Raw genomic sequence first — 23,297 nt, 5'->3', positions numbered from 1 at the left:
CAAATCATAAGCAAAAACCCACCTCCAAGTACATTTGGCAATGTCCTTTCCCCCTTAGGGTCTTAAGTCCAATCACTCCAAAGTCCAACAACCCGAAAGTCTCTGGTCAGTGCCACCCCAGAGTTCAAAAGTTTATCTGCAGAGTTTTACCCCCCCAGCCTGGGTAGAAATGGGGGGGGGGCACATGCAGGGTGTTAAAGGGCACCTTACATGGGCCAGGGCCAACTACTCTGCCTCTCCATGGAGTTCTGCTGCAGCCTTCACCACGACCAGCTCCACCACACCAGCTGTGCCGCTCCTCCAGCCGACCCATGAGCCACTCCAGCCATCCCCTCAGACGGCTCCGCTCCGCTCACTGTTCCATGGGCTGCTCCAACATGCTGCAAACTGCTCCGCTCTGCCAGCCGCTTAGCAATAGGTCTTCAGGCTCCCCCACTAGTTAGCACAGCACTCAGTGATCTCAGCTCAGTAAGCTTAGCTCTTTTAGTGATTTCAGCTCTTAGTGATTTCAGCTCATAGTAGGGGAGCCCTGGTGCTGGTGCACTATTGGCCCAACGTGAATTCAGCTCAGCAGCCTCTAGATGGACTCCTAATGGAATCAAAATTAGCTTTACTCTTCAACAGTGGAGAAAGGAGGATGTGCAATTGGTGTTCCAGGCCCTCAAAAGGGGTCCATACCAGCAGGTACACACACACACCAGTCCCCAACCTCTCTCATTTCAATGGGTTTTGGCACCCATGTCCCTTGTCCAGCAAGTGCTACTTAATTGATATTGAGACATCTCTGTCATAAAGCAGTCTCATAGTTCCTCATTCACATAATCAGGGTGACAACACTTTATTCCTCCTGCCCCAATAACAAAGAAATTGGGGATCCCAGAGCTGTCAAAATAACCATCCCAGGCTGCCGTGGGCTATGCTAGGTGGGGTGGGTGTGCTAATGCAAATACCTAAAATTCCTTTCCACACTCCCCATAATTCACCACCAGATGTCAGGGTAGAGCTCATCCTGACTCTGCTTACAGATAGAATACCACTGGTTGGGGCTCTAGGGGTGTGTCTATATAGATTTGTTCCCCTGCTGTAGCAGGGAGTCTGTTGAGCAGATGGTGTAGTTTCTTTTGAAACTCCTCAGTGGGTTAAGAGGATAGTAGCCTGTAGAATGTGGTGTTGGAGAGTTGTCTGGCAGCCTCTGTTCATGATGAATCCGACCTGTTCATGATGAATACAGCACCTCCTTTGTCAGCCCCTTTGATTAAAATGTCAGAGTTTTTTCTGAGGCTGTGGATGGCATTGCGTTCTGTACAGCTGAGGTTATGGGGCAAGTGATGCTGTTTGTTCACAATTTTAGTCTGTAGAAGCACTCTGTGTAGAAGTCCAGTCTGTCATTTCGGCCATCAGGAGGAGTCCACACAGAATTCTTCTTCTTGTACTGTTGGTAGGAGGGTTCCTGTGGATCAGTGCACTGATCAGTGGTGTGTTGAAAATATTCCTTGAGTCAGAGACAGCGAAAGTAGCTTCCAGATCACCGCAGAACTGTATTATAGCTCTGCAGTTTCTCTTTGAAGTCTGTTTCTGAAGTTTTTTTGTTGAAGAAAGGCTACTTTAAAATCTGTTATTGAATGTCCAGGGAGACTGAAGTGTTCTCTTACTGGCTTTTGTATGTTACCATTCCTGATGTCTGATTTGTGTCCATTTATTCTTTTATGTACAATTCATTTGCAAACTTAACACCATTCATTTGGGATTGAATAGGGACTGGTTGTGGCTGACTCACTACAAAAGCAATTTCCCCTCTCTTGGTATTGACACCTCCTCATCAGTTATTGGGAGTGGACTGCATCCACCTTGACTGAAGTGGCCTTGTCAACACTGGTTCTCCACTTGTAAGGTAACTCCCTCCTCTTCATGTGCCAGTATATTTATGCCTGTATTTGTAATTTTCACTCCCTGCATCAGAGGGTGACCAGCCCTCTGTGGAGAAAGAAGTGGTTCGGGACTATTTAGAAAAACTGGACGAGCACAAGTCCATGCGGCTGGATGCACTGCATCTGAGAGTGCTAAAGGAGTTGGCGGATGTGATTGCAGAGCCGTTGGCCATTATCTTTGAAAACTCATGGCGAATGAGGGAGGTCCCGGATGACTGGAAAAAGGCTACTGTAGTGCCCATCTTTAAAAAAGGGAAGGAGGAGGATCCGGGGAACTACAGGCCAGTCAGCCTCACCTCAGTCCCTGGAAAAATCATGGAGCAGGTCCTCAAGGAATCAATTCTGAAGCACTTAGAGGAGAGGAAAGTGACCAGGAACAGTCAGCATGGATCCACCAAGGGCAAGTCATGCCTGACTAACCTAATTGCCTTCTATGATGAGATAACTGGGTCTGTGGATGAGGGGAAAGCAGTGGATGTGTTATTCCTCGACTTTAGCAAAGCTTTTGATACGGTCTCCCACAGTATTCTTGCCAGCAAGTTAAAGAAGTATGGGCTGGATGAATGGACTATAAGGTGGATAGAAAGCTGGCTAGATCTTTGGGCTCAATGGGTAGTGATCAATGGCTCCATGTCTAGTTGGCAGCCAGTATCAAATGGAGAGTCCCAATGGTCGGTCCTGGGGCTGGTTTTGTTCAATATCTTCATTAATGATCTGGAGGATGGTGTGGACTGCACCCTCAGCAAGTTTGCAGATGACACTAAACTGGAAGGAGTGGTAGATATGCTGGAGGGTAGGGATAGGATACAGAGTGACCTAGACAAATTAGAGGATTGGGCTAAAAGAAACCTGATGAGGTTCAACAAGGACAAGTGCAGAGTCCTACACTTAGGACGGAAGAATCCCATGTACTGCTACAGACTAGGCAGCAGTTCCGCAGAAAAGGACCTAGGGGTTTCAGTGGACGAGAAGCTGGATATGAGTTGACAGTGTGCCCTTGTTTCCAAGAAGCTAACGGCATTTTGGGCTGTATAAGTAGGGGCATTACCAGCAGATCAAGGGACGTGATCATTCCCCTCTATTCGACATTGGTGAGGCCTCATCTGGAGTACCGTGTCCAGTTTTGGGCCCCACACTACAAGAAGAATGTGGAAAAGTTGGAAAGAGTCCAGTGGAGGGCAGCAAAAATGATTAGGGGGCTGAAGCACATGACTTATGAGGGGAGGCTGAGGGAACAGGGATTATTTAGTCTGTAGAAAAGAAGAATGAGGGGGGATTTGATAGCTACTTTCATCTACCTGAAAGGGAGTTCCAAAGAAGATGAATCTAGACTGTTCTCAGTGGTAGCAGGTGCCAGAACAAGGAGTAATTGTCTCAAGTTGCAGTGGGGGAGGTTTAGATTGGATATGAGGAAAACCTTTTTCACTAGGAGAGTGGTGAAGCAGTGGAAGGGTTATCTAGGAAGGTGGTGGAATCTCCTTCCTTAGATGTTTTTAAGGTCAGGCTTGACAAATCCCTGGCTGCGATGATTTAGTTGGAGATTAGGTCCTGCTTTGAGCAGGGGGTTTGACTAGATGACCTCCTGAGGTCCCTTCCAACCCTGATATTCTATGATTCTATCATCTGAAAAAGTGGTTTTTTACCCACAAAAGCTTATGCCCGAATAAATCTGTTAGTCTTTAAGGTGCCACCAGATTCTTCGTTGTTTTTGTGGATACAGACTAACATGGTTACCCCTCTGATACTCACACTATAGGAAATCTTCTATATTTACAATAATTTATTAGTTCATTTAGCAAAGTCACAATCTCTCTAACTCAGTATGGTGGCTAGAGATAATACAGAATGTAATCTGCACAGCCACATACTCACACCATGCCTTGCAGAACAACCTGAATGTTAGCCATTATTTTCCTCATCACCATCACCTTCCTCATCATCACCAGTGGCCATCACCCTGGCACCTCCCAAGAGCTACATCTCTCTCTCTCCTGTTGCCCACAGGTTGGATAATATGTTATGCATAGTCACTAGGGGTTTCTCCCCTCTTCCTTATTTGTATGTCCTCACCCTACTAATGTTGGGGTGTCCTTCTCCTATAGATTAGTGTATTAATGATCTCAACTTATTATCATATACATGAATTTGTTGCCATGGCACTCTTGTGGTTAGACATTTGTGGATATTCTATCCAAAATCCGGTGTTAGCTTATACTCCTGTGGTTGGCTGATGTCATTAGGGACCAAATTCCTCCTGCCACTCTATTTCCAGTTCCCCAAAATGTAGGGGTGCCTGTTAAGTCATTTATCTGAGCCCAAGTTCATAGGCCTCAAGCCTTATGCTAACTGTTGAATCCAACATCTTAAGGAAGACAAGCCTGTAGGTTCTGTGAGTTACTGCTGAATATAATGAAGGCAAGCTAGCGCTGTGGGCTACAACTGAAACCCTTTCAAAAGCTAGGGATTAATGAGCACAATAACCTCATGCTTTTACTGGGTCTGCACTGGGTCCTAACTCAAGCAGTTACCGATTTGAGCATCTGGAGAACATACAAATTATTTAAGCTGTGGCAGGATTAAAACAGTCATAGAGGGCACACTCTCCTGGCCTTCTCCAAAGCCTCCCCATTAATCCTCTGCCGTGTCTCTCCATGTATGCAGTGAACAGAAGAGACAAAGCCAGGCTGTCCCTGCAAACTCAGCAGCTGCCCATCCGGAGGGAGTTAGCTCTCCCAAACTCCTTTCAACATCATTTAGCAGCACAGCTCCAGTTCACATCTCTCTGGGCCTATCCTGAGGCTGAGACTCCACACCCAGAGTAACCCAGAGGACAGATCCTGTTCCCCATATGCCACTCCAGCAACATAGAGGGCCAGACCTGTGCAACGGGAGGCCGGGGTAGAATTCCCCTGGCACAGGCCCTCACAAGGATGTACTGAGGGCATGAAAGACGAGGGTCATAGTGCGCCCCCGAGGGGATTCCTAGGGAGCTATCAGGAGGCGACTGTACATCGGGGCACTTCTGCAGCTGCTCATCTACACAAAGGACCCTGCCGGCCTCCAGCCAGCTCATAATCAAAAGGCACAAATGTGATGTGAAGTTGGTTTGACCCGTCGCCCCCTGTGCTGAACTCTATAGGGGCAGCACGGAGAATCTCAGCCTAGAAGACTCAACGGGAAGATTCCCCTGGCTGCCTCTTAACATAGGAGCCGGAGGGGGACATACTGCTGCTTCCGGGAGCCGCACAGAGTGGAGCAAGCCCTGGACCCCGCTCCCTCGTGGGAGCTCAAGGGCCAAATTAAAACATCTGGAGGGCCCCAGATGCGGCCCCTGAGCCGTAGTTTGCCCACCCCTGGTCGAGGTCACCAGGAGGGGATGATAAGCCATGCCTGTGGACTGCTTTAAAAACATTGTTCTCGAAATGCTTTATTCCTACTGTTAAAACAACCGTACTTTGGTTTAAGCTGGCTGTCGAGTCACTGCTCACCCCGCTCGGACTCCTGAAGGGAAGAACCACAGGTGCTGCACTCAGTCAGCATGGTAACAAACAGGGTGCTGTAGCCCAGGAGAGGGAGAACGGCAGGATTCTGCCCCAGGAGAGGAAAAGGCGCAAGGCTGACACCTGAGGAGGTGGCCCAGAGGGGGAACGGTGGTGCCACTTGCCCTATTCCCATGACACAGGTGAGCACCCTGAATGGTTAGAATGGTTAGACTAGCCAAAGAGCAAACAAGAAGCCAGCCCCTGCAATCTACACCCGTAGCTATCCCCCGCCATCAATAACAGGAAACAGTCACTTAACCGAGAACCCAGAGGAAACAGGACTAGAAGGCTGGATGGGTTATCCCAGACCTCGGCTGGCTCTAAGCGGCAGCCAAAGGCCAAGCTTTGCTCCAGGGTACCCAATGGAGCTGCACCATCTTCAGTGGCTGATTCCCAGAAGCTCTGGTAAAAGACAGATCATTTGTTCTAGCTCCACTCACCTGCCGTAGCTCGAGATTACAAGATGTTGCACTCACGGTGGCACAGCAACAACAGGCACAAGAGAGAAACGACCCCTTCCTAGAAAGCTTCTGGGTTCCTGGTAGCACCTCACCATTGGCTCCCTCTCTTAGGGTCACTATTTTTCCCAGAATGCCTTTCTAGGGGCGGCCCTTTACATTTGGCAGAACCAAGCAGCCACAGCGTTGAAGTGCCTCTTTTGCAGGAGGTTGGATCTGTTTCTCTTCCAGCCAGTTTAGACGTCTCTGTCAGATTTGGCCTTTCCTATTACTAAGGAGCTGGCCTCGGAGGTGGGACCTGTTCCAGGGCAGGGAACTATCCATTCATGCCAGTGGTTACAGTTCCAGCTTTGTTTTCTTTTTTAAAATCAAATACAACTAAATCCTAACCTCAGCCTAGCCCCACAGCTGCAAACACACAAGAGGTGACTACATCCCCTGACAGATGAGAAGACTGAGCTACCTCTGATGGGACGTCTGAAAACAGTTCCCATCTCTGACCCTTCATGGCTTCCCAATGGCATGGCTGCTTCTCTCGTCTGTCTGCAGGGGCCAGTTTGGCCGTTGAGGCTGATACACCACGTGAGGCCTGGAGTCTCCAGGAATTAAAGATGAATCTTTAATTAAAGATGATGTCATGTGATGAAACCTCCAGGAATATGTCCAACCAAAACTGGCAACCCTAATGAGCAAGGCCTGCCAGTTGTCTTGAATGTGGCAGTCTGGGAGCCTTCAGCTGCATTTCTGCTGGAGGTCCGCCGGTCCTGCAGCTTCGGCAGCAATTTGGTGGTGGGTACACTGAAAGCACGGGACTGGTAGATCACCCACAGAATCGCCACTGAATCCACATGACCGGCGGACCTCCCACAGAAACATCGCAGAAGGCTCCCGGATTGCCATGCTTGGGGCTGCAAAAACCATAGAGCTGCCCCTGGTAATGAGTAGCCCAACAGGTCCTAGGTTTTCCCTGATTAATGACTATTCACCGTATCTCAAACCATTTCTGTCATAGCAGGGGGCCCTGATTTACATCCCTGCACCCCACACAGGGTGTAAATGAGGGCAGAATTAGGCCCAGGGAGTTCAAGAGCAACCATGTCCCAATCATACTGCCCCCAAGCCAAGTGATTCTGGTTGCCTCCCAGGGGATAGTTGGGGCAGAAGGGGATTGTAACAGTCCTTACATGTTTTGCTGGTAGAAGATCATGCGCGGATTACCATAGTAACAGCCATCATGTTTCCAGGGAAGCTAGGCCTGGTTCTCTTCTGTCTTGTGCAGTCACTTACACCTATGCCAAGAAAAGTCATCGGCATGGCAGCACTTCACGCCCTCTCGGCAAAGCTGTAATTGGCTACATGAGGTGCCAAGCAGTGGAGAAGGCAGCCTGGTATCTTTAGGTAACATCCAAGCCAAGAATTTCCCCACTTTGGATCTGATCCAACTGTGATGCAGTAGGGACTGTCTGTGTGGGGAGTGGGAGAGCAGGGGAGGACTTTAGGAGATGGACGATGCCAGAGCCTGTAACCTGAGCTAGGTAAGGGAGGGGAAAGGTCAACACCTTTGCCCGGGAAGGGAAAAAAGGAAGGGAGTGGCAGGAGGGAAGCAGTTGGAGTTTGGGCTTGGGGCTGGATGGGCGGAATTCAGGGTATCCTAGCTGGGATCCAAGCACCCTGAAAGCCCAGAAGGACTCGGTGGAGGGGTCCTGACTGTGCCTGCAAGCTCTGCTGTAACCTGTGTTCCTGTTGTCCAATAAACCTTCTGTTTTACTGACTGGCTGAGAGTCACTGTGGGTCCCAGGAAGAGGGGTGCAGGGCCGGACTCCCCCACACTCCGTGACAACTGGTGGCAGCGGCGGGAGATACTGCACCCCGTGGACGGCGCTTCCTGCAGTAAGTGACTGGGGAGCAGTAAAACGAAGGGGTGGTTAACCCCTGGGAGTGTGTGCCCAGTGAGAAGGACTTTGCAGTAACAGGGTCCCCCGGGGGATTGCAGCGAGCGGTCCCAGGGGCGGAGGAGTCTGCAGCTCGACCCTGGCAGAGAGGTGGTGACCTCAAGAAGGGCTGGTGCACTAGGGGTCCCCTGGAAACCGTGGGGAGCGGCGAGCACCCCGGCCTGTGAGTGGCCAGCAGGAAGATGTATGCCAAGCGGCGCAAGTGTGACCTGGTGGAGCTGTGCAAGCAGAGGGGGCTGCACCCAGGGAGACGCACCAAGGACCAGCTGATTGCCCAGCTGGAGGAGGGAGACCGCATGAATGAACGGAGCCCTGTCGCTGAGGGAAGCAGCCGAGCAGATGCAGCGCAGGCACCAGTGTCTGTCCCCGCTGGGAGTGGTCAGCCGGCGGACGAGGGCTTCCCGAGACCCCCCCTTCCTAGGCGTAGAGGAAGGGCGGGGAGGAGCCCAGTGTATACCGAGGGCACCGTGACACCCCCGGCCAGCAGGGGATCTGCCCGGCGAAGCCCACCCCCCAGCAGGGGATCCTCCCGGCAACGCTCGGCATCCGTGGAGCGGATGCGGCTGGAATATGAAAGGGAGCTGAGACGGGAGGAGCTCGAGTTAAAGAGGCGAGAGCTGGAGGAGAAGGCGAAACAGCGTGAACATGAGGAGAACCAGCGCCAGCGTGAGCAGGAGGAGAAGGAGAACCAGCGTAAACATGAGCGGGAGGAGAAGGAGAAACAGCGTAAACATGAGCTGGACCTGGCCCAGCTGAGGAGCAGTGAGGCCCCAGCTGCGGTGAGTGAGGGGGGACCCAAGCCTACAAAGAGCTTTGATAAGCACTTGCTGCCCCGGCGTAAGGAGGGGGAGGACATAGATACCTTCCTGACGGCCTTTGAGAATGCCTGCGAGCTGCACAGGGTTGACCCTGCAGACAGGATCGCAGTTCTCACCCCCTTACTGGACTCCACAGCCGTGGAGGTGTACAGCCGACTGAAAGGGGCGGAGGCAGGGGACTACGAACGGTTCAAACAGGCCCTGCTCCGCGAGTTTGGGCTGACTCCTGAGATGTACCGGAAAAAGTTCCGGAGCCAGCGTAAAACCCGTGAGGTTACATACCTACAACTGGTCAACCGGGCGCAGGGGTATGCCCGCAAGTGGACAGCTGGGGCCCAAACTAAAGAGGACCTGCTTGACCTATTCATACTGGAGCACCTGTACGAGCAGTGCCCGTCCGACCTGAGGCTGTGGTTGATGGACCAGAAGCCGGAGAACCCGCAGCATGCAGGCCAGCTGGCCGACCAATTTGTGGACAGTCGGGCAGGGGATGGCAGGGAGGAGTCTCGAAGGAGCAGGCCTGCCTCAACGCAGAGAGAGAGTCAACATGGGACCTCCCAAAGGGGGCCTATGGAGAACCCCCCCAAAAGGGGAACATCCAGCGGCAGGTCCCTCCGACCCACTCAAGGGGACCCACGAGATATGGGCTGCTATCGCTGTGGCCAACGAGGTCACATACGGGCCCAGTGCCCCAAGCTCAGGGACAGACCAAGCAGACCCAACCCGCAGAGGGTGGACTGGGTAAAAACCCAATCGGAGGAGGGGCTACATTCCCAGGAAAGGGGGGTTGGCAACATACCACCTATGGATGCTCCCGGTTCCGGGTTTTTGGTTTACCGGGTGGGCGCGGGGCTGCCCCTCCGGAAAGAGTGCATTGTTTCCCTGGAAGTGGATGGGAGGAAGGTCACTGGGTACTGGGACACGGGCGCAGAGGTGACGCTGGCCCGGCCCGAGGTGGTGGCCTCAGATCGGATGGTGCCCGACACCTACCTGACCCTGATGGGCGTGGGCGGGACCCCATTCAAGGTACCCGTGGCAAGGGTACACCTGAAATGGGGGGCCAAGGAGGGCCCCAAGGATGTGGGGGTACACCAATATTTGCCCACTGACGTGTTAATGGGAGGGGACCTTGAGGACTGGCCTACTAACACCCAGAGTGCCCTGGTCGTGACTCGTAGTCAGAGTCGGCAAATGGCACTGCACCCCGAAAACGGGGAAGGTACTCGACCTGAGGTGCAGGACCCTAACTCAGGGAGCGGGGAACGCCCAGGGGCACGGTGCAGAGAGGCTGCGGCCTCAGACCCAGCCAGCAAGGGAGAGCCGGTCCCCATTCCTGTCCCAGCTGCTGAGTTCCAGGCCGAGTTGCAGAAAGATCCCTCCTTGCGGAAGCACCGGGACCGGGCTGACCTTAGTGCGGTACAGACCATGAGGAGAGGTTGCAAGGAGAGGTTCCTGTGGGAAAAGGGGTTCCTGTACCGAGAATGGGCTCCCCCAGGGGAAGTAGAGTCATGGGGGATCAGGAGGCAGTTGGTGGTTCCCCAGAAGTTCCGTCACAAGCTGTTGTACCTGGCCCATGACATCCCTCTCGCAGGGCACCAGGGAATCCGGCGCACCAGGCAGAGGCTGCTACAGAACTTTTACTGGCCTGGGGTCTTTACCCATGTCCGACAGTACTGCCAATCCTGTGACCCCTGCCAGAGGGTGGGGAAGGCCCGGGACAAGGGGAAAGCAGCTTTGAGGCCTTTACCCATCATAGAAGAACCTTTCCAGAAGGTGGCCATGGACATAGTGGGACCTCTCAGCAAGACGACCCGGTCAGGGAAGAAATACATCCTGGTGGTGGTGGATTTTGCCACTCGCTACCCCGAGGCGGTGGCCTTGTCCTCTATCGAAGCAGACACAGTGGCAGATGCGCTGCTGACAATTTTCAGCCGGGTGGGGTTCCCCAAGGAGGTCTTAACGGACCAGGGGTCCAACTTCATGTCGGCCCTGCTCCGGTCCTTATGGCAGAAATGTGGGGTCCAGCACAACTGGGCCTCAGCGTATCACCCCCAGTCCAACGGGCTGGTAGAAAGGTTCAACGGGACGCTGAAGATGATGCTAAAAACATTTATGAACCAGCATCCGCAAGATTGGGACAAGTACTTACCTCACCTGCTGTTTGCGTACAGGGAGGTACCCCAGGAATCTACTGGGTTTTCACCTTTCGAACTGTTGTATGGAAGGCGGGTGAGGGGGCCCCTAGACCTGATGAGGGACGAATGGGAGGGGAAGGCCTCTCCCGAGGGAGAGTCAGTGGTGGAGTATGTCCTGACCTTCCGGGAAAGACTGGCCGAGCTCATGGGCCTGGCCAGGGAGAATCTGGCCCGAGCCCAGAGGAGGCAGAAGGTCTGGTATGACCGCACAGCCCGAGCCCGTGCCTTCGCCACCGGGGATCAGGTGATGGTTCTCATCCCCGTGAGGAGAAACAAACTCCAGGCCGCCTGGGAAGGGCCCTTCAAGGTTATCAAGCAACTGAATGAGGTAAACTATGTGGTGGAGCTGTCAAACCGGGCACATCACCGTCGGGTGTACCATGTGAACATGATGAAACCATACTATGACAGGGGGAATGTGGTGTTGGCCGTGTGTGGACATTGGGAGGGGCAGGGAGATGACCCCTTAGTGGATCTATTCCCTGGGACAAAAACTGGTTCCCCCCTGGAGGCGATTCCCCTCTCTGATCAGCTGACCCCGGGCCAGCACGCTGAGATCAGAGGGGTGCTGCATCTGTACAGACAGCTGTTTTCCAACCAGCCTGGACGCACTAATTTGACTGTCCACCGGGTGGAGACCGGGTCACACCCCCCTATAAGATGCTCCCCTTTTCGGGTCACTGGTAAAACTGCCCAGGATCTTGAAAGAGAGGTCAGGGACATGCTGGCTTTGGGGGTGATCCAGCCGTCTTCCAGCCCTTGGGCCTCGCCAGTAGTGCTGGTTCCCAAGAAGGATGGGTCAATCCGGTTCTGTGTGGACTATCGAAAGCTCAATGCCATCACCGTATCTGATGCCTACCCTATGCCCAGGCCTGACGAGCTCCTAGACAAGCTGGGAGGTGCACGGTACCTCACCACTATGGATCTTACCAAAGGCTACTGGCAAGTGCCGCTGGACGCAGATGCCAGGCTGAAATCGGCCTTTATCACCCCTCTGGGGCTCTATGAGTTTTTGACCCTGCCCTTCGGCCTCAAGGGAGCGCCGGCCACCTTCCAGCGCCTGGTGGATCAGCTACTGAGGGGGATGGAGAGTTTTGCCGTGGCGTATATTGACGACATCTGCGTCTTCAGCCAGACCTGGGAGGACCACGTGTCCCAGGTTAAACAAGTCCTGGACCGACTCCGAAAGGCTGGGTTAACAGTAAAGGCTGAGAAGTGCAAGGTGGGGATGGCTGAAGTATCTTACCTGGGCCATCGGGTGGGGAGCGGCTGCCTGAAGCCGGAACCAGCCAAGGTGGAGGTGATCAGAGACTGGCCTGCTCCCCAAACCAAAAAGCAGGTCCAGGCCTTTATTGGGATGGCGGGGTACTATCGAAGGTTCGTGCCCCACTTCAGTGCCATAGCCGGCCCCATCACTGAACTGTGCAAAAAGGGGAAGCCAGACAAGGTGATCTGGACTGAGCAGTGCCAGGAGGCTTTCCGGGCGCTGAAGGAGGCTCTGGTTAGCGACCCAGTTCTGGCAAACCCAGATTTTGACAAACCCTTTATGGTGTTCACCGATGCCTCAGACACGGGACTGGGGGCGGTGTTAATGCAGGAGGATGAAAAGGGGGAGAGACACCCCATCGTGTACCTGAGTAAGAAGCTGCTACCCCGGGAACAAAGCTACGCGGCCATCGAGAAGGAATGCCTGGCCATGGTGTGGGCCCTTAAGAAGCTAGAGCCATATCTCTTTGGGCGACACTTCACCGTGTACACCGACCACTCTCCCCTGACCTGGCTGCACCAGATGAAAGGAGCCAACGCCAAGCTCCTGAGGTGGAGCCTGCTCCTGCAGGACTATGACATGGACGTGGTCCATGTGAAGGGAAGTGCCAACCTGACAGCGGATGCGTTGTCCCGGAGAGGGGACCCTGAACTTCCCCAGGTCACTGGGCAGAGTGACCCCGCTCAGTTCAGTCTCGAAGGGGGGAGAGATGTGATGCAGTAGGGACTGTCTGTGTGGGGAGTGGGAGAGCAGGGGAGGACTTTAGGAGATGGACGATGCCAGAGCCTGTAACCTGAGCTAGGTAAGGGAGGGGAAAGGTCAACACCTTTGCCCGGGAAGGGAAAAAAGGAAGGGAGTGGCAGGAGGGAAGCAGTTGGAGTTTGGGCTTGGGGCTGGATGGGCGGAATTCAGGGTATCCTAGCTGGGATCCAAGCACCCTGAAAGCCCAGAAGGACTCGGTGGAGGGGTCCTGACTGTGCCTGCAAGCTCTGCTGTAACCTGTGTTCCTGTTGTCCAATAAACCTTCTGTTTTACTGGCTGGCTGAGAGTCACTGTGGGTCCCAGGAAGAGGGGTGCAGGGCCGGACTCCCCCACACTCCGTGACACCAACATCCACTGAAGTCACTGGAAAGAATTCCTTTGCTTGTAATGATCTTGGATGAGGCTCTTAACCCGTGGCCATTTGCAGCACCCTGCTGAGCTTTAGGTCTCTCTATGGGAGCAAAGTATTGATCAAATGCAATTTGTATCAGTTTTCAGGTTGTATCAGAGAACGATCTGCGGTGCTCATACCATAACTAGCTATACACCCCTCAGTTCCCCGCTGCAATCAATGTGAGTCGAGACCCCTCCGCATCAAGGAGGATCAATCCCTGATTTACCTGGCTTCTGTTCAAAAGCAGAGGCCTTTCATTACGTTCTTTTGGATCAGGAATTAAATGCTGGCCCAGTCTGAGGTTCAGAGTCTTGTTAGATTAGCTTGTGGACCACTGGCAAAAAAGCCTTCAGGGTCTCATGAGTGCAGCTGGATGAATAGTTCTGAAATGTCAAGGAAAACATTTTGTATGTGCAAAAAGGAGTACTTGTGGCACCTTAGAGACTAACAAATTTAGTCTAAAGTGCCACAGGTACTCCTGTTCTTTCTGTGGATACAGACTAACATGGCTGCTACTCTGAAACCTGCCATTTTGTATGTGTTATTCCAACCAACTTATCGAATGGTCGCCATTTCTCCTTTACAGAAAGAAATTGAAATTGACACTTTTTTAAGGAAAAAAAATCTGCAAAAATATTTGTGACTTTTTCAACCAGCTCCCAGACTAGAAATGAATGGGGGAAATTGAAGCAGCAATGTTCCGGTGATGTGCCAAAAATTACACAGTAACTCTGTGGGTGTGCCAGGTATCTGAAATCCTAGTTCTCTGCTCCATTGTTTGTAACAGCACTGTGATAGCTTTGAAAACCACATTGGATCAACTCCAGAATGTCAGGGGATGTTCTAGGCATCACTGGGCAGAACCCTATTGATTTTGGGGACAATCAGCAAAGCAGAAAAGCCTGATTTCCATTAACACCAACGTTGGGTCACTCAGGATACAGTGGTGAGAGTTAGGCACAGGGTTAGAGTTATGGCCCCTCATTCCACTCTGGTCAGCTATGACTGCCAACTTTCTGACTGCAGAAAGCTGAACATCCTTGCCCCACCCGTGCCTGGAGGACCCAAGCTGTTACCTGGGGTTCTTTCAACCCCAAAGCTCTTGGTAACTTTTACTCTGTGTGAGGTGGTGTCAGGAGATAAATCAGAGGAGACGCGGCCGTCCGACCGATAGAGGGCTGGCACAAACGGGACAACACAAGAGTGCTTTCACTTAAAGCTAAACTTTACTTAGTCTCAAGCACTTACACACATCCGCAACAAGTTAGTAAAACACTCCCAACCCTTGATAATTACCAAAGCTGAGTGTGGCTCTCGAGTGACTCAGCGGCAGGCTTCCGATGGCCAAATCTTCTGTCTGCCAGTGAGGACCGCAAGATGTATCCAGAGGGAGAGTCCAAAAGTGTCCCCAAATGAGTCTCAAGCCTTTCCCCCCGTATTTATACATTAGTAATAGAATGACATGTCCCTTAAAGAAAACTTGCTAAGTAAGCAGTTTCAATGGTCAAGCAAGAGGTTTCCTCTGATTATTGATTAACCAGGTATGGGTTTTTCCAAGTTTGCAGCCTTGAGGCCCTAATAGACATTCCTGGGGCACATCCTGCTCTTTTAAAATGCATCAGCAACTTCAACACAATTCTTATCAGGAAGGACGGGAGTCAAGCTGCCCTTTCTGTGGCACCCCAAACCCCCTCCCCTCCTGTCTTGGTCAAGCTGAGATTGCTTAATAGGTTGCTTTTAACAATAAGCCATAGTGGTTTCAGGCACTTTACTGGTTTGCCAAAATCTCTCCGTAAAGAACCTGCCCCACCCCTTTGCTGAGGCCCCCCATTCACTCCATCCCTCTTCCTCCATTGCTTTCTCTTCTCCACCCTCGCTCATTTTCACAGGCCTGGGGTAGAGGGTGGGGTTCAGGAGGGAGTTTGAGCTCTGGCTTTGGGGTGCAGGAGGGGGTAGTGTGAGGGCAGCGAGGGTTAGGGGTTGGAGTGTGGGGTAGTGTGAGGGCTCTGGCTGAGGGTGTGGGCTGTGGGGTGGGGCCAGGAATGAAAGATTTGGGGTTTGGGAAGAGGCTCCAGCCCAGGGCAGGGGTTGGGGTGCAGGTGGAGCTGTGGGCTCTGGGAGGGAATTTGATGCTGGAGGGGGCTCAGGGCTGAGGATTTGGACACGGGAGGATGTTTGGAGTGTGGGCTCCGGGCGGCGTTTATCTCAGGTGGCCACAGAAGCAGCTGGCATATCCAGAGGCAGATTATGGTTTTGAGGGGCCCTGGGCCACTGCAAATGGCGGTCCCTCCAACTCCCTGGTGCTCCTACTGAGGAAATGGGGTCAGGCCTGGGAGTTTTCCCTGCTCTGCCTCCTGACGTTCCTGTCAGGGAGTGGGGTCTGGCCCGGGGGCTTGCCGAGATCCGCCTGCCTGGTGCTCCTGCCACCGTGACAGGAGTGCTGGGTGGAGCAAGGCAAGCCCCCATGCCCCAACACTGCTCTCTGTCAGGAGCACTGGGTGAGTGGGGCGGAGCGGATCAGGGCACAGGGGCACCCCCAATTGGCCAGCGCCCCTGGGTACGGGCCCCGTTGGCTGATCCGCTACTGGGCATGTCCCTCTGGCTCCTAGGCAGAGGGGCAGCCAGGGGGTTCTACACTATGTTCTCCGGCCAATGGGAGCTGCAGAGATGGTGCTCAGGGCGGTGCAGCATGTGGAGCTCCCCGGCTGCCCCTCTGCCTAGGGGCAAGACAGACACTGCTGTGGCCAACTGGACTTTTAACTGCACGGTCAGTGCAGTGACCAGAGCTGCCAGGCAGGGCCGGCTCTAGCAATTTCGCCGCCCCAAGCACGGTGGCACGCCGCTGGGGGTGCTCTGCCGCTCGCTGGTCCCACGGCTCCGGTGGACCTGCCGCAGGTGTGTCTGCAGAGGGTCCGATGGTCCCGCTGCTCCGGTGGAGCTGCCGCAGGCGTGTCTGCAGAGGGTCCGATGGTCCCGCGGCTCCGGTGGAGCTGCCGAAGGCGTGTCTGCGGATGGTCAGCTGGTCCCGTGGCTCCAGTGGAGCTGCCGCAGGCGTGTCTGCGGGTGGTCAGCTGGTCCCGCGGCTCTGGTGGACCTGTCGCAGGCCTGTCTGCGGAGGGTCCGATGGTCCCGCGGCTCCGGTAGAGCTACCACAGGCGTGTCTGCGGAGGGTCCGATGGTCCCGCGGCTCCGGTAGAGCTGCCACAGGCGTGTCTGCGGGAGGTCCACCAGAGCCGCGGGAGCAGCGGACCCTCTGCAGCCACGCCTGCGGCAGCTCCAGCAGAGCCACCTGCCGCCCTCCCAGCAACCGGCAGAGCGCCCCCCGCGGCATGCCACCCCAAGCATGTGCTTGGCGCACTGTGGCCTGGTGCCGGCCCTGCTGCCAGGGTCCCTTTTAGACCAGGCATTCCAGTCGAAAACCGGATGCCTGGAAACCCTATGGTCAGTGTCCCCCGCCCCTCCCAGCTGGGCCCCTCAGGTTCCCATGCCAGCCACGCCCCTGATTTCCTGCTCTGGGCAGGAGTGAGGCAGTGTGACCTCCCAGAGACCTGGAGAATGGGGAGGGGAGGTCCCTGGATACAGGGGTGTAGCAGTGAGCTAACAGAGGCCTGGAGGAGGGGGGCAGGGTCCCTGGATACAGGGATGTAGCAGTGAGCTCACAGGGGAGGGAAGCAGGGTCTCTGGATACAGGGGTGTAGCACTGAGCTAACAGAGGCCTGGGGGAGGGGGGCAGGGTCCCTGGATACAGGGATGTAGCACTGAGCTCACAGGGGAGGGAAGCAGGGTCACTGGATACAGGGGTGTAGCAGTGAGCTCACAGAGGCCTGGGGGAGGGGGGCAGGGTCCCTGGATACAGGGGTGTAGCAGTGAGCTCACAGGGGAGGGAAGCAGGGTCCCTGGATACAGGGGTGTAGCAGTGAGCTCACAGAGGCCTGGGGGAGGGGGGCAGGGTCCCTGGATACAGGGGTGTAGCAGTGAGCTCACAGGGGAGGGAAACAGGGTCAGTGGATACAGGGGTGTAGCAGTGAGCTCACAGAGGCCTAGGGGAGGGGGACACGGTCACTGGATACAGGGGTATAGCACTGAGCTCACAGGGGAGGGAAGCAGGGTCACTGGATACAGGGGTGTAGCAGTGAGCTCACAGAGGCCTAGGGGAGGGGGGCAGGGTCCCTGGATACAGGGGTGTAGCACTGAGCTCACAGGGGAGGGAAGCAGGGTCACTGGATACAGGGGTGTAGCAGTGAGCTCACAGGGGAGGGAAGCAGGGTCCCTGGATACAGGGGTGTAGCAGTGAGCTCACAGAGGCCTGGGGGAGGCGGGCAGGGTCCCTGGATACAGGGGTGTAGCAGTGAGCTCACAGGGGAGGGAAGCAGGGTCACTGGATACAGGGGTGTAGCAGTGAGCTCACAGAGGCCTGGAGGAGGGGGGCAGGGTCCCTGGATACAGGGGTGTAGCAGTGAGCTCACAGAGGCCTGGAGGAGGGGGGCAGGGTCCCTGGATACAGGGATGTAGCAGTGAGCTCACAGGGGAGGGAAGCAGGGTCTCTGGATACAGGGGTGTAGCACTGAGCTAACAGAGGCCTGGGGGAGGGGGGCAGGGTCCCTGGATACAGGGATGTAGCACTGAGCTCACAGGGGAGGGAAGCAGGGTCACTGGATACAGGGGTGTAGCAGTGAGCTCACAGAGGCCTGGGGGAGGGGGGCAGGGTCCCTGGATACAGGGGTGTAGCAGTGAGCTCACAGGGGAGGGAAGCAGGGTCACTGGATACAGGGGTGTAGCACTGAGCTAACAGAGGCCTGGGGGAGGGGGGCAGGGTCCCTGGATACAGGGGTGTAGCAGTGAGCTCACAGGGGAGGGAAGCAGGGTCCCTGGATACAGGGGTGTAGCAGTGAGCTCACAGAGGCCTGGGGGAGGGGGGCAGGGTCCCTGGATACAGGGGTGTAGCAGTGAGCTCACAGGGGAGGGAAACAGGGTCAGTGGATACAGGGGTGTAGCAGTGAGCTCACAGAGGCCTAGGGGAGGGGGACACGGTCACTGGATACAGGGGTATAGCACTGAGCTCACAGGGGAGGGAAGCAGGGTCACTGGATACAGGGGTGTAGCAGTGAGCTCACAGAGGCCTAGGGGAGGGGGGCAGGGTCCCTGGATACAGGGGTGTAGCACTGAGCTCACAGGGGAGGGAAGCAGGGTCACTGGATACAGGGGTGTAGCAGTGAGCTCACAGGGGAGGGAAGCAGGGTCCCTGGATACAGGGGTGTAGCAGTGAGCTCACAGAGGCCTGGGGGAGGCGGGCAGGGTCCCTGGATACAGGGGTGTAGCAGTGAGCTCACAGGGGAGGGAAGCAGGGTCACTGGATACAGGGGTGTAGCAGTGAGCTCACAGAGGCCTGGAGGAGGGGGGCAGGGTCCCTGGATACAGGGGTGTAGCAGTGAGCTCACAGAGGCCTGGGGGAGTGGGGCAGGGTCCCTGGATACAGGGGTGTAGCAGTGAGCTCACAGGGGAGGGAAGCAGGGTCACTGGATACAGGGGTGTAGCAGTGAGCTCACAGAGGCCTAGGGGAGGGGGGCAGGGTCCCTGGATACAGGGGTGTAGCAGTGAGCTCACAGGGGAGGGAAGCAGGGTCACTGGATACAGGGGTGTAGCAGTGAGCTCACAGAGGCCTAGGGGAGGGGGGCAGGGTCCCTGGATACAGGGGTGTAGCACTGAACTCTCAGAGGAGGGGAGCAGGGTCACTCTGGGTACAGGCGCTGACCTCAGACGCATGTCTGGGGAACAGGGCTGTTCTGGATACGGGGTAAGGCAATGACATTAGGGTTAGGTTAGGATGCGCCACTTATCGCACTCCACCTGGGCCCACCCAACTGGGAACCTCATCCCCCGCTCTCACCAAACACCCCTTAGCCATGGCCTTGGCTCCCCCAGCTCCAGCCAGCACTGCAGCTGAGCCACTCATCAAGAGATCAGAAAATAATTAAAATGGAAAGTGCCACATTTTTTGAAAAAATGTCTGCAAAAATGCTTTTGCACTTTTTGCCCAGCTCTACCATGAGCCCCCCATACTAGAAATGAATAGGGAAATGAAGGCCTGGATTCTAAGTGACATGCTCTAGGTTACATAGCAACTCTTTGTGCCGCTGGGAATTGAACCCAGGAGCCGGGAATCTTAGTTCTCTGCTCCCTTATAAATATTAATACTTTTTATAGTGCTGTGATACCCTCACCTCCTGTAAGCCACCAGTCCAGCTTATCCATTAAGTCCCACCCTTGAATTGATGACAACCCTGCTTGTGGCTGAAGGTAAACTGGGAGCTAGGAGAGATCAGACAAACACAGATGAGACATGTCAAGAACTGACCAGAGACAGCCGTTCAGAGACAGGAGGCCATGGGAAGGTTATTAGCACAGACAGCAACATCTGAAGCATTCCTGGGTGAAGTAGGGCTTCAAGGCAAGATATGAAGGGGGTGGCTCTGAATCATAGAATATCAGGGTTGGAAGGGACCTCAGGTCATCTAGTCCAACCTCCTGCTCAAAGCAGGACCAGTTCCCAACTAAATCATCCCATCCAGGGATGTCAAGCCTGACTTTAGAAACCTCTAAGGAAGGAGATTCCACCACCTCCCTAGGTAACCCATTCCAGTGCTTCACCACCCTCCTAGTGAAAAAAAGTTTTCCTAATATCCAACCTAAACCTCCCCCACTGCAGCTTGAGACCATTACTCCTTCTGTCATCTAGACTGCCACAGTCTAGATCAGGGGTAGACAACCTATGGCACACATCCCGAAGGTGGCACTCGAGCTGATTTTCAGTGGCACTCACACTGCCTGGGTCCTGGTCACCGGTCCAGGGGGCTCTGCATTTTAATTTAGTTTTAAATGAAGCTTCTTAAACATTTTAAAAACCTTATTTACTTTACATACAACAATAGTTTAGTGATATATTATAGACTTACAGAAAGAGACCTTCTAAAAACGTTAAAATGTATGACTGGCACACGAAACCGTAAATTAGAGTGAATAAATGAAGACTTGGCACACTGCTTCTGAAAGGTTGCCTACCCCTGGTCTAGATCCATCCTCTTTGGAGCCCCCTTTCAGGTAGTTGAAAGTAGCTATCAAATCCCCCCTCATTCTTCTCTTCTGTAGACTAAATAATCCCAGTTCCCTCAGCCTCTCCTCATAAATCATTTGCTGCAGCCCCCTAATCATTTTCGTTGCCCTCCGCTGGACTCTTTCCAATTTTTCCACATCCTTCTTGTAGTGTGGGGCCCAAAACTGGACACAGTACTCCAGATGAGGCCTCACCAATGTTGAATAGAAGGGAACGATCACATCTCTCGATCTGCTGGCAATGCCCCTACTTATACAGCCCAAGGTGGGAATCTGTTCCAGGCATCTGGGTGGGTGGGCAGCAGGTAAAAAGCTAAAGGAGGGAGAAGACTATGGAAGGAGCTGCACCAGGCCTAACACAATGGGGGTCTGGTCTATGATAAGAGTTTCTAGATGCTACTGCAATACAAACAATAATAGCCTGTACCAGGTTAGATACCATGGGGCTAAAACACCTGGGGTCAGTCCACATTAGTGTATCCATTGGGCAGCTGTGCTGGCTCTAGCCCCATGGTGCAGGAATTTTTGATGATTGCCAGGCTAGAGGCAGTTCTGGTGTCTCTGCCATGGACACCCCAATTCTGCTCCCCGGTTCCTGGCAGTGGCCTCTCTAGCACTTTCAGCCTGAGTTTAGAAGCTGCCTGATAGCTACAGAAGAACCTAGGCCCTGATTCTGGCCTTCACTGTGTCCCATGTACCCCAGCTCTGCAGGCGTAAAGAGGCTGCATAGCCAGTTGCCCGTGGCCTGGCTGCTGCAGAACCAGATGAATGGATCAGAACCTGCAGTTCCCAGCACGGGGCATAACTGTGGGAGAGGGTGTTTTGATATTTTTAACTATCTGTAGCACCTAGGAACCCCAGTGAAGGATCAGGGCCCCATTGTGCCAGGTGCTGTACAGAGCAACAGCAAAGACGACAGCTCCTGCCATAGAGAGCAATCACAACCTACAATGGTGGAAATGCCCTCTGCATATTTCTTGTTGCTGGAATGGGGCTTTGGGTACCACTGCAGCTAAGCATAAATTAGAGCAGCCCTCTGGTTGCTCTAGCTTGTGCCAGGAGCTGACCCACTCCCTGGAGGGCTTCAGACTCAGGCAGGAAGGTGGCATAGTGATGCTTTTCTCTTCTCCCCCTCCTCTAAGCTGCACGGAGTTTAGCTTAGCCACCACCCAAGGGTCAGGACCCTAGTGCCTGAGTCTGAAGAAACCTGGCCTGGAGTCAGTGGGAGGTGCGAGTGCTCAGCATTGCTGCTGAGAGACCTCCGATTCTTTGGGTGCTTTGACTGGAGAATGCAAGGGAACAGTGTGTTTGCAAAATAAAAACAACAAAGGGGAGGGGAGAACTCTGGGCTGGGACAAAGGCAGCCGGTCTGGGGCATGGGGCATGTCCTGTGCGTTGGCAGTGCAGACACTGGGGGATCTCTGGGTGAATTCATAATTTTGATCCAAAGGAATAAAACGAAAACTTGGCATCAAAATCTGCCATCTCTTCTCAGTGCAAACACACTCCTGCAGGGGCCATCGAAGCTTTCAGCAGCAGCTGTGCCCAGGCAGTACGGGGTTAGTGACTGGGAGGGCAAACTGGGCAACAGAGCAAGAGTCCAAGGTCAAAGGCACAAGTTACCGTCTATTACCACAGGTTGTCAAGGGGCAGGGGCCGTACAGACAGTGCCAGCCATGCACGGGTGCGACTGCTCCCTGCCCAACACCTCTGCCACAGCACTCTGGCTAAATGCCCTCTCCTTCCAGCAAAATTGGTCCTGCCTGGCCTCCTACCTGCTTCCTGCGTGTCTGAAGCCCGTGAGGGCTGCCAGGGAGCTGTCCCCTTTAAGAGGTGGAGCTTGCAGCCTGGCACAGGACGATCAAGCCTGGAATGAACTGCCTTGGGCCGAGGAGGTTGCAGACAGAAGCCGGCTGGCCAGCACAGAAGAGACCATGAGTGGCAGGGTGGGAGATCTGAGCCCCAAGCAGGCAGAGGCGTTAGGCAAGGTGAGATCTAGCGACAGCCCCTATTCTTCAGCAATGCTGATTATTTCCTCCGCACCTCCTCCAGTGGGGGAAGGGAGGGGGTGATAATTTTCTCCCCAAGCGCTGTGCCTTTGAGATGCTGGGATCCCGCAGTGATGGGGGCTGTATAAGCACCTGGATCAGGCCTGCACAACTAGTAAAGCAGCAAGGGCCATACTACTCCAAAGAAAACAGCCGAGGGGCTGACCCCCCCCCGGCCCTGCCAAACCCCCTCCCAGCGCTGCTGAACCCCCCCAGCACTGTCCAGCCCCCCAAAACATAACCCCCCAGCACTGCTTGCCCTGTGAAAACAACCCCCCAGCGCCACCTAGCCCCCCCCCGAAACAACCCCCCCCCAAGTGCCGCCCGCCCCACAGAAACAAACCCTCCTTCCCCAGTGCCGCCCGGCCGAAACAGCGGTATTGAACCTTGGTAATATGTTATAGGGGGCCCCTAAGGTAGTGTAATTAAGGTAAAAGAAAATGTCTTTTTGCTAGAAGTAGAATAAGATCTTCCCCCCACTTTGTAATCAATTGCCCTGTTGAATGAAGGAGGTGTGGATGAGGAAGGCAGCACCTCCAGAGAGCTGCGACCCTTGGAGAGGGGATGGGAACCAGGCCAGATCAGTAGAACAGGTCACCCACCTCACTCGTAGCTCGTCTCAGCCCCCTGCCGCCTGCTCACCTCAGCCCCCCACCCCCCAGCTCGCCTGCCCCCCCTCACCTTCTCAGCTCCCCCCTCCCTGACTCGCCTATTCACCCCCCACCACTGCCTGCCCGCTCGCCTCCTCAGCCCCCCCACCCCCGCGGCCAGTGATGAGCTGCCAAAATCTAAACAACCAGTTCCCTCCTCTCCCCGCAAGGGG

General features: G+C 54.4%; 1 protein-coding gene across 4 annotated transcripts in view; it reads left to right on the top strand.

Moving 5' to 3' along the window:
- The window catches only part of SEC14L2 (SEC14 like lipid binding 2), a 67,905-nt gene that overhangs the window by 6,114 nt on the left and 38,494 nt on the right, over nucleotides 1-23,297 (top strand). Inside the window, exon 1 of one of the 4 annotated variants that reach the window (XM_050923854.1) lies at nucleotides 22,273-22,414. The exons of 2 other annotated variants lie outside the window; for them this stretch is intronic. In XM_050923854.1, coding sequence (XP_050779811.1) covers nucleotides 22,361-22,414 — 54 coding nt within the window. In that variant the 5' untranslated portion in view covers nucleotides 22,273-22,360. Of the gene's footprint in view, nucleotides 1-22,272; nucleotides 22,415-23,297 lie in introns of those variants that run through there. One more of the 4 variants, XM_050923852.1, reaches the window with a different exon arrangement.

Source organism: Gopherus flavomarginatus, chromosome 15 (genome assembly GCF_025201925.1).
Source record: "Gopherus flavomarginatus isolate rGopFla2 chromosome 15, rGopFla2.mat.asm, whole genome shotgun sequence".
In the NCBI taxonomy this organism is placed as follows: domain Eukaryota; kingdom Metazoa; phylum Chordata; order Testudines; family Testudinidae; genus Gopherus; species Gopherus flavomarginatus.
This window is presented reverse-complemented; position numbering and strand designations above follow the sequence as displayed.